Source organism: Festucalex cinctus, chromosome 2, assembly GCF_051991245.1.
Source record: "Festucalex cinctus isolate MCC-2025b chromosome 2, RoL_Fcin_1.0, whole genome shotgun sequence".
Lineage (NCBI taxonomy): Eukaryota > Metazoa > Chordata > Actinopteri > Syngnathiformes > Syngnathidae > Festucalex > Festucalex cinctus.
In genome coordinates this window covers 9,982,487-10,001,888 of record NC_135412.1, presented here as the reverse complement: position 1 = coordinate 10,001,888, position 19,402 = coordinate 9,982,487, and the positions used below count along the sequence as shown (strand labels likewise).

At 40.8% G+C, this 19,402-nt stretch overlaps 1 protein-coding gene across 6 annotated transcripts in view; it reads left to right on the top strand.

Annotated features, from left to right (window-relative positions):
• Positions 1-19,402, top strand: part of plxna2 (plexin A2) — a 374,923-nt gene that overhangs the window by 268,286 nt on the left and 87,235 nt on the right. For all 6 annotated transcript variants that reach the window (XM_077512747.1, XM_077512745.1, XM_077512746.1 and 3 more), the window contains one exon: positions 10,601-10,701. In XM_077512747.1, the coding sequence (XP_077368873.1) occupies positions 10,601-10,701 (101 nt within the window). The remainder of the gene's footprint in view (positions 1-10,600; positions 10,702-19,402) is intronic.

Here is a 19,402-nt window from a genome sequence, read left to right as displayed (position 1 = left end):
TCCAGTAACTCTATGACATTTGCCCCATTAATTTTATTGTATTATGAATGCCTTATTTAATTGGAAGACGGGAAAATGTAGGTTTTCGATGATCTGCTCAGTAAACAAAAGCACAGTTGGAGTACAACCTGACTCCCGGCTTGTCCAAAAAGAGGATGGAGGACATAAATAATTGATACGCTCCTGACTGCATCGACCGCTTTGACTTTTTATACTCCACACTGCTTGATTCATTCACTCTATTGTTTTATACACTCTGTGTCTCCTCATCACTCGTTTGCTCGCTTTCCTGTTTCCTCTGCGATGGTACGTCTTCTATTCTGGACTTATTCTGTGTCCCCCAAGCCTTGACTCCCACTTACAGCCTTGCTTGGGTCTCTGTGTCTCCCCATGGGCATCAACTTGTCTCATCTTGCTTACTCTCCTGTGTCTCCTCCCATTTGCTTTTCTCTACCCCGCCGCCCGCATCTCCTCCTACGTCTCCTCCCGTGTCTTCCCTTGCGTCTCCTCTATTTCTCCTTTGCATCTCTTCATACGTATTCTATTTCCCATCTTGTTTCTTCCCCTATCTCCACCTGTGTCTGTGACTTCTCCTATTTCTCATTATTTGTCTAGTTTTTCTCCGTCTCATTTTTTTTTGTAAACTCCCATTTCTCCCAATGGGCCTCCCTATGTCTAATCTTTATATCATGGATATCCTTCCATCTCTCGTCCTGTGTCTCCTCTTCTATCTTCTCTCTACTCTTTTCCTCAGTCCTTCATTTATTTACGTTGGCTTTTAAAATTTTCAAAATGAGTTTGCATCTCATGTTTTTGGAGTGCTGACTTTAGTGTTAGTTTTGTGAAATTCTAATGTTGGACAATGGACATGGGAAGAGAGAACAGAGTTGGGCCCAGATGAGAGGAGACACTAATGAGTGCACATAGAAGTCAGCAGAACACATTGAACTGTATTATTATCCCTTCATATTCACGATCATGACCAGAAGGTCAGCATTAATGTGGGACTGTCCCTCGAGTTCAAGCGGCGGTCAGTGGGGCCGAAGTCTGGTCCCTCCTACCTTTTTTTTTTTCCTCCACTCTGAGTCCCCACAATTCTTGCCGTGCCAAGAGGAGGCACTAAATTCTCATGAGACGTTGGCTTGGCAGCCGCTCAATACTTCCTAAATCCCTCCAAAACGTATTTGTGCTTGTTTTGCATCGAAATAACATTTTTGTGGGCTTGTCTTGCATGGAAGTGAATTTGAGAGGTAAACCAAAGTTTGGAGAGTGGACTTTTGGACACTCGACAGGGACCTCCTGTTGATCAATCCAGTAATGTGAGATAACGCTCACTCACATCAGCTCTAATTAGTCACCACGCGGGAAAGGAAGCGAGAAAGGAAGGAAGGGATCTGGTGGCTTCATGAAAGTTAGTTTGGATTGAAAACCACAAAAAATAAGTAAAACTCTGTCTGGCTGATGTTTCCACTCATATCCTGAAGCCTTGGCCAAATTCAATGAACAAAATCCACATGTACTGTATGTCTGGTTACCCTTTGGTTATGTAGAGTAGAAAAAGACCAAAGTAGCTGGCAGTCACAATAGTGGTTTAAAAGCTCTCATTTTCCCAACCATATCATTTTGAAATGTGGTCTCACCTCAGTATGAGCTAACTTAACCCTTTACAGGGCACTCATAAATCAAAACCAATAGGCACTTATGGATCAAATGTACAATATGTGAGAAAAAAATGATCCCATATGAAACAATAAGGTGAATTGTCCATCATCATCATAAGCAATTTCAATACTATACATATAATAATTGAAATAGCATTTATTTGTTCTGTATGTATGCACTTCCACCTACACCTTTACTGCTTCATTTTGAGCTGCAAGCACGTAGATCTGCTTAAGTGTACAAATCTGTTTCTCAGTATTGTGAATGGAGTTTGCCTAAATGTGCCATGATGGACTGGCAACCAGTTCAACATGTAACCAGACTCTCAAAAGAGGCTCCATCTTACTAGTCAAGGTTCGCTGCTTTCTCTCAAAAAACGTCCATGTTAGGTTCAATGGAAAACTCCATATTGTCCATAGGTGGGATTGTGATTGTGAATGCTTGTTTGTCTATATGTGATCATTGTAGCATTGCTAACATAACAAATCTTAAGGGAGACCTCACAATTGTACTGTTTACCTTTGAATTCTCTAACCTTCTCTTATGTTGACTTCGCACACTGCAATTTAATAAGAGCAGAACACACACAAAAATCAATGCTGTATATTTTTCGAGACAAAATGTGTTTGTGTCAAACAGCTTGTCAGCGAGCCCTCTGACATCGACAACAGCAACACTGTGAAAGCACTTCCTTGTAGTGGGAAACAGAGCTGTCTGCGGGCAGGGAGACAGTTACATTTCCGACCTCACACTGAGTTTCTTTGTTATATTTTGGATCTTTATGTCCTGGTGTTCTGCCCATATGTGGATTCCGTAAATGACATTTTTACACATTTGCTCCCACAATGTGGTTTGGAAGCAAACATGCTAGTGGCACGGCGGGATCAGTGGACTCGCACCACATATGCCTGTTTTTAATTGGGATGAATCTCAAGGCCATGTATCCTTGGACTGGCTACGACGTTTCCGAAGAACTTCTCAACACTCCTCCCAAGGCCAAACTTTTCCCTTATCCAGTTTCATAAGGCTTACAAAACATTGTGAAATGTTCATTTCTAAAGCACACCGCACAAAATTAGCTTTATAAATCATTTAGCTTGTAAATAGCTTGTGAATTGCATCAAATGATTTCTAGACTACACTGGCTTACATTAACCCGTAGGCAGTACTGTGACCCGTTTTGGGCTTTCTGATGGTTCCATTTCAAAATAAGATACTGCCTACGGGCTACGGAGTGTAGTGTTTTGGCTGTTGCTATGACAACACAACATAAGCTACTTTGATAGTAGGGGTGTGAATTGCCTAGTACCTGACGATTCGATTCGTATCACGATTCACAGGTCACGATTCGATTCGATACCGATTAATCCCGATACGAATTTATAAGTCGATTGTTGCGATTTTTTTTCATTCAAATTTAGAAAATACTAATCAGTAAGCTTGTAGAGTGTAAGATTTATATGAAAATGTATGATTTATTTATCTGAAATTTCAGTCTTATAGAGGTTGTAATCTGTTTCATGTTTGAACAGCATTAAAATAAAATATTAAGGCTTAATGTTCCGTTCATATAACATTCTTCCATGCTCAAGGTGTGAATCCTAACCCGAAGTCAGACGTTTTGTTGAATATTTTTCCATTAAAAATGGAAGTTTAAAAATCGATTCACACACACAAAAAAAAAAAAAAAGGCAATGATGATAAGACGTTGAATCGGTAAGACTACCGAATGAACAATTCTGAGCTCTTAAAAAAAAATAAAATAAAAAAATTAATAAAATAAAATCGATTTTTTTTTTATTGAATCGATTCGAGAATCGCGCGATGTAGTATTGCGATATATCGCCGAATCGATTTTTTTTAACACCCCTATTTGATAGTATAATTGGACAACTCCCTTTTTGTATTTGCATGAGTACAATTTAATGTTCTTTAAACTTTGAATATACTGTAATAATATTCTCTTCATCTGTGGTTCAACACTGATGGTGGGTCATGCACATTTTTTTTTTGGGGGGTGGATCGCGGACAGCTAGTGAAAAGTTACATATATTTGTGTTCAGATTTTTTTCAAAATAGTACTGAGTACATAGTACATGTTCCCACAGATAGTTACTCTTTAAACAAATACAGTGCGGCTCAGGATAACAAACCTCATAGCTAGCAATATGCTTTTGGTGGTCTGTCAAACTCAAAGGGTGATATACTGGTTACCACAGCTGCCTAACAGTGGTTGTCGGTTCGAATCGGCTCCAACCTTCCTGTGTGGAGTCTCCCAGTGCCTGAGTGGGTTTTCTCTGGGTACTCTGATTTCTTCCCACATTCCAAAAACATGCTTGGTGCAGTAGGTTCATTGAAAAATGTAAATTGTCCATTGGTGTAAATCAGTGGTGCCCAAGTCCAGTCCTCGAGAGACTCTATCCAACCTGTTTTCCATATCTCCCTCCTTCAACACAGCTAAATCCAATGATTAGCTCATCAGCAAGCTTTGCAGAAGCCTGATAACGATCCTGATTATGAATCAGGTGTGCTGGTGGAGAGAAACATGGAAAAGAGTCTTTAAAAGGGCTCTCGAGGACCAAACTTGGGCACCCCCTGGTGTAAATAGTTGCTAGTCTATTTGTGCCCTGCGATCCACTAGCGACCAGTTCAGGTTGTACCATCTTGCCCAAAAATAGCTAGGATAAGCTCCAGCATGCCAGTGACTCTACATAGTGAGGATAAGCGGATGGATGGATGGATGGATGGTTTGTATCTGCCTGATCTGTTGTACGTTGCAGTTTCTATAAGCAATAAGCACATAATTATAGGCTGCTACTGATCTTTACTGTAGGTAAATCATTTGGGATGGATCTCCAGTGACTTTCTTTCATTTCCCAGAAGGTTCAAAACTCTTAGCACATCTTTCGAGGCACCAACGAGATGCTCGCTAGCATGGCAGAGGGAGGATGTGTTGACATAAGGAGATTTGGCCATTGTCCTCTGGACTCTCAGTGGGATAACGAGCGGAGATTAAAGTAGGAAAATGCTGCCTTCAGGGGCCATGGGGGACTTTAGGGCCCCTTGGATTTCTGAACTGGGAGTATTTGCTCTTCTTTTGTGCTTACGTCCTTTGCAAACACTCGCTGATACGCTCCAGCCTCACTCGCCTCTCTCTGCTGAAATGGTATTGTGTTGGTGATCGATGTTGCTCATTCCAGCGATGTAGCCTGGCTAGCCCTCATTAAAAATAGAGAGTGTGGGACGGAGGAGCCGATGTGCATGTCTATACATCTTTAAAAGGAGGTAAAGGAGATCCCAAAGGTGCCAGCTGTTTCGCCGTGCACCGCCGAGGGGTTTTGGAGGTTGGAGGTGCAGCGGCGTACGTGAGGGCTCGTTTCTGAGGTTAGAACCAGGACCGTTGCCTTGGAAACAGCCCACAAAATAGCTTCCTGCGCATTACTGCTGACAGTGGGATTTTTTTTTTCTTCTTCTTCTATTCGTCTCCTCATCACAGAGAGTCACATCTGGCACCACATAGAGGAGGTCTCACAACAACAGAGCATGGGACATTTCCACTTCACTCAGCCCTCCTTTATCCACCTTTATTCTCTCTGTCTCTTTCTTCTCTTTTTCGGCTGTCACCGCTCGGCCATCCATCACTGAGCCGCGGCGGACCTTAGCCGGGTCTCATGGCAGCAGCATGGAGGGGCTGAAATGGAGCCATTTGTCTTCTGTCACAAAGACACAGAAACAAATGAAAGGGTCTCTCTCAAAAGCACGTAGATTGTCAGTGCCACAGTGGAAACACCTTCATACCACAGGTGCCTTCCTTCAACGCTATCATGACAATACTGTATGAACAGCCGTTGTGGAAATTTGACTTGGAAACTAGGACTGTCACAAACTATTTTCTTTTTAAATCGACTGTGCTATCAAATATACCTCCGATTACTAAGGTAATGAAGAACCTAAAAATCACCAATTGGGTAAGATATATTACATCTCTTATCTTAATGTGACCAAACCCTGTACATTAGCATTAGGGGTGTGAATTGCCTAGTACCTGACGATTCGATTCGTATCACGATTCACAGGTCACGATTCGATTCGATACCGATTAATCCCGATACGAATGGTCACGATTCGATACCGATTAATCCCGATATGAATTTATAAGTCAATTGTTGCGATTTTTTTTCATTCATATTTAGAAAATACTAATCAGTAAGCTTGTAGAGTGTAAGATTTATATGAAAATGTATTATTTATTTATCTGAAATTTCAGTCTTATAGAGGTTGTAATCTGTTTCATGTTTGAACAGCATTAAAATAAAAATATTAAGGCTTAATGTGCCGTTCATATAACATTCTTCCATGCTCAAGGTGTGAATCCTAAAAAAAAAAAAAAAAAAAAAAAAAAAAAAAAAAAAAAAAAAAAAAAAAAAAATTAAAAAATTTTTTTTTTTTAAATAAAAAATCGATTCTGCCGATTATTGAATCGATTCGAGAATCGCGCGATGTAGTATCGCGATATATCGCCGAATCGATTTTTTTTAACACCCCTAATTAGCATCATCATATTGCCTGAAGCATCCATCAGCAGCAAATGTCCATTTGGAAACACGGAGAGAGCCTAACACATAAATATGGTTTTAAAGGGGAAGTGAATCTTAAACATTTCTTCACAATAGCATGTTATATGTGACCTCACTAGTTTAAACATGACATTCTGATTAATATTACATTTGTGGAATATGAGTTATAAAGCAAAATCCAGCCATTTTTATCCATCCCGTGGGCGGCCATTTTGCCACTTGCTGTCGATTGAAGATGACATCACAGTTGCTCAGGGCTCAGGCAAAGACAAATCACAGCTCACCTGTTTTCTGAAGCTGTGCTGTGATTGGTTGTTTTCTGATCTTGATACAAACTACTGGATTTTGCTGCTTAACTCATATTTCACTGTTGCAATATTAGCCAATGTGCCATATTTAGACCTGTTTTTGTGGCCAACTTAACCAAGTTAGCGACTTTTTTTTTTTTTTTTTCACTCCCAGTTGTAATGAGATCTTACATGGTGTTTCTGTGATTGATGTTCTCAAGATTTGCTATGTTATGGCCAAGACCTTGAGACACTTTTCTACCAATGATATACCAAAGCCACATTATAGTTATGTTACAGAAGTCATACACAGTTTTCTACCGCTTTTGCTGTTCAGGGTCACAACAAGTGAGCTAGCAAACCCAGAAACTCTTGACTGTGAGGCTGTAATCAAATGCACCTCTGTTCCATCTGTGTTACAATGTCATGAAATAAAAAGTTTGATCCTTGAGTGTGCGTTTACCAACAACAGTAATGTTAGCACTCATGCTAACTCTAATACATCCTGAGAAGTGTCCTGGCTGGTCCAGCTGGGTTCGCCATAGCAACAGCAGATTCCCTCCATATTAAAAGTCAATGAGGCATCCAGCTTAAGCTGTTTTTAATATGACAACATACTGTATTTTTTTAAACACATTCAAAGCTGCATTCACATTGTGTGAATAATCGAGACCAGGCCCCTAAACTTGAGGATGTTTTAACCCTTCTGTTGCCATTAACCACCAAGGAGTGGGACTCCGGCTTTTTAAAATAACTAAATGAATACTTACATAAATAAATCCACTTAGGTGTCTTAAGCTGTTATTGTGTTAGCATTAATTTACTGGAAGCAGAGGACTCTCTCATTAACACTCCCCCACAGGTCAGTGGAGGTGATGCAGGCCACTGCTGCATGTCTTCCCCAAAAACCAAGATGTGAGCAAAACAGGTTTTATAACACTATGTGCACACGCACACACATACAGGAGAAGAGGCATCATTGTGCAGCCCTGCTGTGTTGAGTGACTGTAGCGTGTGCTGGGCAACAGCTGTTGTATTCCGCCCAACACCACCCCTCTCCCCACATGTACAGCACTGCTGGCCCATGCTGCTCTCAGTACAATGCACTACACAGCAGTAAATACTCTTATATTTCAACTCTACTATTTATTTTCCTGCAACACCCCCCTGTTCATTTTTGTGTTCCACTTTCACCTCTCCCACTCTCCAACAGCGAACTCCTCACTTAGGAGTACTTTAATTATTGCATTAGCCCAACTGAAATTGGCTTTTCAAGATAGATGTTTTCATGTTTCTCTGCTGTCATACTAAAAGCAAATCACATTTTTCATGGTCGCCTGGTAGGGAATCAGTTTATTATCGGATAACTGATAAGCAAACATGAGGCAGTGGAGTGAATGGAATGAATAGGCACAACAAATTAGTTAGGAGTTAAGAAAGACGGATGGATTTAAGCCAATTGGTAATTGGTAAGAAAAGACCCTTTATGGATTTAAAATAAAGTTTATACAGGATGTTGCGAGTATTCTAGGATAACACTAGTGGTCTTGCTAATTGGTTAGATAATCCAAACTGGACCAAGCTGTGCATGAGTTCAACCGTTATTGCTGCAATTTGCCAACTTGCTGTTTGCCGGCGGCCGTGTTCGTCATCAGTCACTGCCTCCGCCACTGATGTGACCGCGTCTGCAACTCATTACAGCGCGCCACCTGTTTGTCCCCAAGCAAGTCCTCCTTGAGGTGATGGGGGGTTAGTCTAACAGGAGCGTCGGTGGCAGAGTCGCAGCACAGTGTAGGGATTGTCCCGCGGTGTCAATGGCCCCCTTTGTCCGCCTCTCTCAACTATAGACCTCCCTCTAGTCTTGTCACTCTGCTGCGGTTGGGGTTCAGACAGGTGGGGGGTTATTGAGCCAATGAGGAGCAAGGATGAAACAAAAAGCTGATATGATACAGTCTGGAAGAGGGTTCTTCACGACAGCTGAGGCCAACGTTTGCTGTCAACTACATTTAATATGATATTGAGAAAGGGGCAACATAGTAGATAAGTGTGAAGGCTTGTTGCTACAGAGAAAGGTCGTGGATTTAAATAGACAGTTTCGTATGTCAGCTCTCATCCTTTGCAGTATATGTTGGATTCATTGAAGTCTAAATTTGACGCCTTCTAAAATTATTATTTTTTTGCATAGTTCCCCTGATTTAATATTGAAGATCGCCAAATAAATGTCAAGATCAGAAAAAGGTAACCTACCTAAGTACGGTAAAGATGAAATACAGTAGTAAAAAATGATGACTTCATTTATTATGGGGGAGATTTTATTGTGGCTAATCATATTTTTCAGTTCATGTTCACTGACCACACCCAAGCCTGTTTACCTCTATACTTGCTCAATCAAGGAATCGCCTAAGTAAAACCTGTCTGGCAAAATGAAGTCAGCCAAAAGATCCCAAAAAGCGCCAATAAAATGCTGGACCTGGATGACTTTCTATGATTGATGGAACCATGAATTCTGCTCTTCACCAGATAATCCTGAGGGAAAATGCCATCAGTTTGTGACCTTAAGATGAAGCGTATTTGTGTTCTGCATCTTGACACCCAATGAAAACACATCAGCAAATCCACCTCTGAATGGCTTAAAAATATATGAAGGTTTTGGAGTGGCCTAGTCATCCTCAAAAACCCTCCATTTGTGGGCATTGTCTTGGGCTTCTGCCATAAGGAGTGACACGCTCATGAAAGATTCTAAATTGTTTTTAATAAAGTATTAACATAAACATGCAGTTTAGGTTTATTGAAACCTCTTAACCATCTTCAAAATAACAAAGCACATATTTTGCTTCCTTTGCGCTCTCACTATTTTCCAGGCCTAAAAGATCCGCACAATTCATTTCACATGGTTGGCCTTGTGCACATGAGTCCAAAAACATTCCAATTGCTATTTTCACCCATTCATTCGACCCATCGTCAATTGCAGAGGAGCAGCAAGTGAGCTATTGATCGTGTCTGAACTCTGTCAGAGCTTGTTGTCATTAGCCAGCGAGGCAATAGAGGAAAGACAGACAGGAGAGAGATGTTAATCTGACTTTGAAAAATCTCCTTTCCATCATTTTTATCTAAAGTGGTGTCACGGTGTTCTCTGGTATGAACAAGAACTAAACATGCCCACGAACAGCTTGATGGCTGTCTTGTTTCTGTGTTCTCACATCCTAACCCTTCTAAAAAGACACTTTTGTGTGTGCTTTTTTTTTTTTTTAAGTCGGGCCCGTACACTGTCTCTACCTTTTGTAGACAGATGCTGTGGGGCAGACCAAAGCCAAGTGATGGCATGAGAAACCGCTCTCTGAAGGCCAACTGATCCCAGCTGCTCACTGCTGGTTCTCTGGCTGGCCATCAAGGCGACAGTTGCCTACTAGTTGACAGCGACATACAAGCAGTAGCCAAACCATTCATATTGTTCACTGAAAGAACGGCTCAACAGCAAATACATCATTTCAGTTGTGGAAATAACTGCATGTCATCATATGTGAATGATGCTAACGACTGTTAGAATGTTGTTTGTAGCTGCGTCAGATCAATCATTGAGTTCTGACTCGGAAGCATGTTGTGAATTTTGAATGAGGTTAACATGAAGTTATGTGTCATTACCCAGTTTGTTTGTTTGTGATGATTCTTTTCAGCTACTGGACTTTCTCAACAATGAATACGTAGACTTGACTTGACTTCTACTTGACTTTGGTAGTTGAATGTAAACAGGTTTGGCGCAGTAATAGTTGTTGGTTGGTTTGTTAGTTACAATACACATACAGTATCTAACAAAAAAAAAAATCATTTTGGTGTATATCTTGACATAAACTTTAATACAGCAATTTATTTTGTTTAGTGCAAACCCGTCAGCTTTCATAATTGTCTGTACAGATAGACTAATGTAAGAAAAATTGCCTCAAATGCTGTATATCGACTCAAAAAAGGACATTTTTTTCCCATTGCTCTTTGCTAGCTTAAATACACATTCTTTTTCAAGTCTTTCCATGTTTGCTAAGGTTGCTAAGTCCAATTATGACTCTTTTGTGCTTCTAGGTGACCCAGGTTCCCATCGAGTCATGTGAGCAGTACGGGACGTGTGGCGAGTGCCTGAGCTCTGGGGACCCGCACTGCGGCTGGTGTGTGCTGCACAATATGTAAGTCACAATCATACACAAAGAGCAATTTCAATCTGAATGAAGAGGAAATGAGACCACTTATGCATCCCTTACATTTCCACTCTTTCATTGGCTGTGGAATCAATATGACCCAATAAGGCACTGAACGGCGAAGTACGGAGTGACACCCAATGGTTCAGAGATGTAATTACATCACGAGCACAGAATGAATGCCTCCATTTGATCGCTTTGATGAAATGACATCTTGAAGCGGTAAGGACAGAAGTTGAATGCGGCGCAGTCCCGAAAAAGGTTGAAAAACCTTCTTATCGTGACTGTTCTTTGTTTCTTGAGCACACGGTCATCAGTCAGTTGTTTGTCAGCTGTCACATCTTGAATTCCCCCCCTTAAAGTACTCCTTTTTTTTTAGGGATGCAAAAGCTCTTTCTAAAGGTATAAGCGGATATTTGTGTGTGTCAGAGCATGGCTGCAATCATCATTATCGCGATGGCGGCACCAAAGTGCACTTAAAGTAATTTGCATCACTCCAAAGTCGGGACAGGACAAATAATTGCCTAGCGACAAGGTAATTCAACATGTTCCTGCATAGGTGGGAAAGGGGGGGGGGGTATCATGGGCTGAGGAGCGCTGTATTCGTTACTGTCTGCGTGCCTTCACGTGGAGATCATTTAGCACCACATTAGCTTGCTAGCATGTTAATCATCTGCTTTTGTGTAGATGAGCAAGGAGATGAAGCCATACAGGAACTGAGGTTGTTGGGAGTTTTACATTTGCCTTTGAAAGAAGGTGAAACTAAATTACACTATTCTGGTCACATGTGACCAGAATGAAAAAAAACAGACAAGTCTCCTGGTGATATTATGTGCCACATTTCCAAACTGACGCTGGACAGATGCCCCACCTTGAAAATGTTGTAGATGCCACTGCAACTTGGTATGGTTTGTGGGAAAGATTGTTCTAATCTGAGCGCACACAACTCAAAATTCACATTTGCGGGAGTAATGTAAACCAAATTTTAATGAACATGGAAGTGTTGAATGTTAACATTATAAAAAGCCTGAACCATGAAATGTGTTAGATAACGTTCAGATTCTTCGTAAATAGAATATTTATTGGTCTTTTTAAAATCAACTTCCACACATGACTTTTGATTTGTGTCATATTTGATACATCCGGTCACAATACTTTAAATTTGTACATTTATAACTGTCAAAAATATAACAATAAACAGACATATCACACATATTAGTATTTCCAAAAATCAGAAAGAACATTTCCCAATATTAATAAGTATAGGTGTCTCTCCTTTCTCAATTGGGCGATCTTGCAAGGTCGCTGGAAAAGCCATCAGCTGGGTGATACTGCCCTCTAATGGATTATTTGTGCAATGCATGTGTCAGATCATATACGTCAGGGTTTTAATGGGAAAAATTATTATACTCATGAAATAGAAGGCTTAAAATGTCTTGTATTTAGTATGATATATTTGTCTTTATAGGAAATTGCTAGTATTAGAAGAAGAAATAGGGGAAGCTGGGCTAACTTATCTGGTAACTATTTTGCTGTTTGTAAGCTCTTCTCATCATTTTTATTAATTCCTTGTGAAATAGGTTATCCTAGCATTCCTCTTTTTATGTCAACGCAAGGTTCAGTTCGCTTGATATTGGCCATCGTTCCGTTCATGTCACAAAATCTGTAGGAGTCTGCAGCTTGGCTTGACTTGGTGTTGATCACACATATATGGATTTGCCAAACTGATTGTTGGCATGGGTGTATCCCGGTCAAGGAAGTTACTTCAAAAACAGAACTAGGAAGACTGTGAAACAAGTTTGTTTATACACGTTTACCTTACATTTAAATTACTATGTTGTATTAAATATAACATAAATAGTGGCTAGAAAAAAAAATGTTGCCATCTGGTGGATTTTGTCAGGGTGCCGTTCTCTCCCCCTAAGGCAGTTGCCACTAGAACTGAGAGTGATCATTTTAAAGTGGTCAAGCAGCTGTGGACTGCTAAAAGCTGTCTGTCTCATTAGAATGTGCGTGTGTGTGACTGTCTATCTGCCGTTCTGTCTGCTTTTACACGTCCTAACACCCGTGCGGACTCCTGTACTGTACATTTGGGGATAAGGAAGGTTAACAGGCAGCCATCTGTTCTCCTAAGACCACCTGTCCTTGCTCCTAATCCCCTTCACATCGTCCTGACCCCTTCGTGAGTGTGGCAGCACCCTTGTCAGCACTAACCCAGAAAGTGCAAGAACAACGCCGATGGCTTCGATGAACTCTTCTTACAGCAGCTGGCGACACTGCACAGTCACATTTTTGCATATTTTAAGATGTAGCCACTTATCATTGTGTTCGCTTGAAACGGACCCTACATGACTCGTAATGAGCCGTTAAAAACACAACGTAGGAGGACAAGTTCTGAGAACATCATTATGCCTTCATCCACTTTGTGAGAGGAAAAATCTCATAATGTTATTTCAAATCTAATCATAACTCCACCAGTTGATTCATACGATGGACCTATCAGTTTGAAAAATCAAATGTGGTATTTAAGCTCTAGAGCAGGGGTCTCCAAGTTCGGTCCTCGAGAGCCCCTATCCAGCCTGTTTTCCATGTCTCCGTCCTTCAGCACAGCTGGATCTAATGATCAGCTAATCAGAAAGCTTTGCTGAAGCCTGATAACGATCCCGATCATGAATCAGGTGTGTTAAGGAGAAAAACATGGAAAACAGGCTGGATAGGGGCTCTCGAGGACCGAACTTGGAGACCCCTGCTCTAGAGTTTACACATCCATTATATATACGTACTCATCTCTACAGGAAGACATTTTAGGGCCATAACAATTGCATAACTGAAGTAATTTAATTTAAGTTTGACGATTGCGCTTAGTGCCTCTACACTTTATTTTGTTTAGGTTCTACACAGTATTAAGCAAAGAAATGATGAAGTCACCATGGTTGTGCGAACAAACTAAGAGCACGAGTCAATCAAAAGCGACTGCACCCTTCTGCCTTCATCGAGAGCACGCCTTCATCTCTTGCATTCGAGACGACGTCTTGCCAGCTGTGCTGCCACCCACAGCTGTGATCACCCCCTGCTCCATGCGTCACCGCCTTACCATCCCCAAGCTGTTGATTCTCCTAAATTATCTTTCCCATGTCTGAGTACCCCCTGCCAAAGCACGGTTCACATCTAAGCTACGCCACTCATCTCGTCTCCCGCGTTAAGACGTTCTCCCCTCTCGAATGAGCTCCTCCACACTCCAGAGATGGTTGCTTTCCCGCACGTAAACATCCCTCTCTTTGATCAACCCCCCCCCCCCCCCCCCCCCCCAGCCCCCCAACTCAGCTCACAGCTGCCTTCCACCATATCCATCTTTTTTTCTTCTTCTCGTCCTACCACATCTCTCTCGCTCTTTTGCCTTCATTGGTAGTTAATTGAACACGGAGCGCCATCGACCTGCTTTGCTGCCATGATTGAGAGTGAGGCGACGAGATGGGGGCGGGAGGGGCTGTCGCTGTCCCCTTTCTTTTTGCTTCCTAATTTCTTCCTTCTTTGTCCCATTCATGGTAGGCTTTAAGGTCCTTTAATCACCTGCAGCTGCTGGGCCTCCCCTACGCACTCGCAAGAATAGGAAGTCGGTCTGAGAACGATAGCAGGAGAATGAGAGAGTGTTTGATGACGCACACTCATCAGCCCCGCTAGCGTTTTGATTGCACCTCAAAGGGAGATCATCATCGTCATCATCATCATCTTGAGCGTTCTTCACTCGCAGCCTCGCTCACGGGATAGTTGAGTCTTCATCTGACCGTGAGCCAAAAAGCATCCGCTCTCCCTCCTAGACAGCATCTCATACGTTGGAGAGTAGTCTCCCGGGCATGCCTCGAAAGATGATTTTACATCGTGGAAAGTACCGTATGTTAATGTTTGTGGCGTTGTTTCGGCATGCTCGCCCAAGACAGAGGAAGGTGGGATTTCTTTGTTGCTATGTTCACAGGCTTAGGAGGTGCAACCATTTGATGTATTCAGTTTTAGTTTGAATGGTTAGCACAGCAGGCTTAGAGTTCTCAGGCCCAGGGTAGCTCACTCATGGCCCTAGTGAGGACACATTTGCCAATTCTCTATATAAGTTGTCCCTTGCAGTAAGCATAATCTTCTAGTCCAATTCATTTGAGACTACATTTCAGTCATAGATAGACAAACACTGACACTCAAATTAACACTTTGAAACAATTAGAGTGTATTTGTCACATTAGGGATGCACCGAATTTTTGGCCACAGAAAATATTCGGCTGGAAAAGGCAAAAATAGGCATTTTGTTAAGGATTTATTTTTATTTTATTGATCATGAAATCCGATAATCCTTTGTTTGTGTTTTCTTTATTTTTTGACAATGTGTTCAATACATTTGCAACTGCTATCCCAGCTCAGTTTGGTTAAAATGTGGAGAAAAAAAATCACCACCACACATTAACAGAAGCCCAGAGGTGTAGATTGAGAAGGAGTTCATGGATATAAATCCTGTATTTCTATAGTGCATTTTCCTGAGTGAAAACGGTGGACCCTCCCTTTAAGATTAATGGAAATCTGTTCATTGGTCAAATTGTCACCACCATAAAATCTTCAGTCATTGCAGTCAGCGTTCTTAGTAATATTTTTTAACTGTCATACACATGTAAAGATAGTCAACATTTCCTCAAAAAAACAAAAAAAAATGAATGAGATGTATTGGCATTTGGTTTTTGAGACTCCTGTGTATTTGATTGGCTTAAAAGTGTCTGTATGATTGTCCCAGTCAGGTTGGGGTAACACTTATGGGAACTCACATCTGTTTCTTCCTCATGTCATTTGTATTAGATTATATTTGCATGCTGAAGTCACGCCAGCTCTCCTATTAATGAACAAGACTAATTAGCTTAACCATTAGTGCATGTAGGGGAACTCATTGCAGGTGTTGTGAGCAGTCTGGCTGCATTTGTCTCCTCCCGGCAAATTTTATTGACCACAAGCATGCAGGTCTATCAATAGTTCTATAGATCCCATGCAGACGATACAAACGCTGTCTGTAGAGTGACTTTTGCTGATTAATGTTTTATACAAAAAATTAAAGATAGCCTTATGCATAAAAATTTGCAATGCTGCTGCTGTAAATATGTTTAAAATGTGTTCACTGTCTGCAGGAGTTTTTATTCTTACAACTTCCCATAACAAAGCAAATTTCATTTGTTCTCTGCTCCATACCTACTGGCCAACAATAAACACCAAGACCCACATAGTTTATTTTTTTATATCACAAAAAATAAAAAATCAAGTTCACTTTGCTGCTATTAGAACCTTATTTGTGCGAAGTAAGGCTTCCCGTCAACATTTGCCGCTCAGCTAATGAGAGAGGCAAAGGGGTCAGGCTCTAACTACACAGAGATAATGGCCATGACCCGAAACCATAGCAACAGCAGCCGTCCTGCATTGCCCTGCTACCACGCTCACACACACCCACCTCCTTCATTCTTCACACTGTCATACCATTTTGCCTGACCAAATTCAATTTTGTAAAAATAAATAAATAACAACTGAGAATTCCACACAACATTCACTGAACACCTTCCTGTACTGTATCTTGAAAAACTTGTAAGTCAGGTCCTCAAGAGTTCAGGTGGTGGTTCCACTGTAGATATAGAATCTAGGGATGGGCGAGTACCGATACCAGGTATCGGTATCGGGCCGATACCAGCATTTTTTCAAGTACTCGAGTACTCGTGACGCAGACGAGTACAAGCGACCGATGGCAGAGGGGGAAGACGTTAAGTGAGTCCTCCTTGCCTGTAACTGCCGCTAGCTTGCAGCAGTTTTTCACCAAAACTTCACCGGTTTGGAAATACTTCAAAATTGTGAATCTTAAACTAAAAGAGCATATTTTGTGTTTTATTTTGAGCATTAAGACTATTGAAGAGTGACTGGGCTGTTTTTTTTTTTTTTGTAAAAATTAAAGGAAATATATTTGATTAATAATATCTTTTAGTGATTTTTTTTTTTGTAAAAGTGTACTACTGGTATCGGCAGTTGGTATCGGTGAGTACTGAGGGTCTGAGTATCGGTATCGGTCTGAAAAAAAAGTGGTATCGAACATCCCTAGAATCTAATTATGTCGTAATCTTTTTAATCTCAAATGACTAACGTGAATGAATATTTTAAGTCTAAAAGGGAGCAAACAAAACAACAACAAAAAACCTAATACATTAAGAGAGTATAAATAAACACCCACATGTGGAGACATGAAATATGTGCGCTGCCTAAGTCTTCTCCCAGTGGGACTTTCCCATTACTACACTGTTACGCTAACTCTGCACTTAAACTCCCCCCCGACCCCCGGAGAGTGCAGTGCATATCTGTGTACTATATGCCTACTGTGTGTACATGCGCGTGCACCATTTCTGTCATGCGCGGATGCTGCCCGAAGTTCTGACAATGTAATTGCGCCCAGACTCGTTGGATTGAGATGTAACTGAGTCAGCAGGGGTGAGTATGTGTGCTTCAGAAGCGTGATATGGGCCCTAACGCATATTGACGCGCATGCACGCCCACAGCTTGTAGCGGACCATCAGCCAGCGCGGTGGACACGGGCTGACCCGTCGGAGTCCAATTAGAGCCGCTTCTGCAACCAGACAGCCAGCAAGCAGACCAGACACTATGGATGAGGATAGACTGTTGGAGTGAACGCACCTTTTAATAGGGAGGAAGGGAACGGCGTGGCGGAGTTTTAATGAGGCACATGGTGGATTGTAGGGACGTCATGTGGGAGACACACGGTGTTGCCTTTAGGAGGGAATATTGTCATTTACACTCAAATGGAGTGGAAGGTTAGAGAAGTACAAAAAAGGTTTCATGTTAAGACATCAAAACAATGGCCAGACAAAATGACAGAAACCAATGTGATATAATTACATGCCTGGCCAGTGGTTGGCGTGTCATTTGTAAAGAAGGGTATGACGATGAAAGAAAAAAAAAAAAAAAAGAAAAAAGCATGGCGGGCTGCATGGCCTATAAACCACTGGGGGAAACCCTCTAGGTTGTTGTTGAAGTTTTGAAGTTCCATTGCTCTATCACTTCCAATTTAACTCATTTGCTCCCAATAACGTGTAAATATGTTTTTTTTTATGTTTTATGTGTCCCAAAGACGTCTTTATACGTTTTTCTTTTTTTTAATATGTTTTTTTTTATGTTTTATGTGTCCCAAAGACGTCTTTATACGTTTTTCTTTTTTTTTGGGGGGGGGGGGGGGGGGGGGGTATGCTAAAGTATACAGAAGGCTTTGATGCAGCCTCTCAACTGCAAAGAACGGTTGCAGAAAGAGTAGTTACTACACAAACGGCCAGCAGGTGGCAGCAGATCAAAGGAGTGCTTTTATAGCAATTAAACACAATATTCTGTGGGCCTTGCAAAATCAGTCAAAATTCAGTAAAACAGCCGGGAGCGAACGGGATTGCTTCTGTGAAAATGGCTGGGATTGAATGAGTAAAGATCAACAACTTCTCCTTACTTCTCTATCATCCATTCTTCCATCCATCCATTTTCTTGACCGCTTATTCCTCACAAGGGTCGTGGGCTTCTCTATCATTACTATTAGATATTCAATATAGGACATTTAGTATTAGTGTTGGCCGATATGGCGATATATATTGCCATGACGATAGAAAAATGTTTACCGTGCCCTTTCTTACCTATCGTCATTTACACTCTTTTTAGACAAAAATGTCATACTTTATGCAGTATTAGAACGCTATAGTATCATTTTTGTCATTATGCATGCACTTTATGTATTTAAGTGCCAAATAAGAGGAAGAAATGACTTTTGCAGAACAATTTACGTCTCCGGAACATTTACGTCATTTAGTTTTACTCTAGCTGCACTACAAAGCTACAGACATAAGAAAGCTGAAACTTTGCACTTAGAACAATATTTTTGGTTTTTCCATTTAATTTATGACCAAAAATTTCTGAACTTTATTCTTTATGCCTTATAATTATATTTATTATTTTATATTGCAGCACTACTAGATTAATTTATGACATTCTGTTTAATGTTACTTACAAATAAAGTGTGAAAATGTAAGCAAAGTATATAAAGTATATAATTTTTCTTGGAAGAACTGCAAATGTATCTATATCGTGGTATATCGTTATCGTGATATAAAATGGTCCATATCGTGATAGAATTTTTTTCCCCATATCGCCCAGCACTAGTTAATATAATGTAAACAATACAAATATAAACTGACCTTAACTAACTTTCCAGATTCTTCTGTTTTTAGGACTTTTTTAGGACTAACTTTCCAGATTCTTCTTTTTTTAATGTAAAAGCTATTTTAGATGAAAACTGAATCCAAAAGAACATTACGTGTGTTGAATAATTTGTTCCAAACTGACTGCCACCCTCATAAAACCTTAAACACACGAAACTAACATCACTTTATGTATTGTCATACAAATCAAAGCAGACCCTAACATGAACTGTCGCACGTACAAAATAGATTTGCCAGTGACAAGCATTGGTAGGTATGAAGCTAGTGGCTAGCGCAAATAAGCTAATGAAGCAGCCTACATATTTAGCAAGTGAATCTTGTCATTCCATATACACAGATGGACTCTAATTCAGTGCATCAGTGACATTGATGCTTCAATTGAAAGTCCTTGGCTTAGAATATCATATACACAC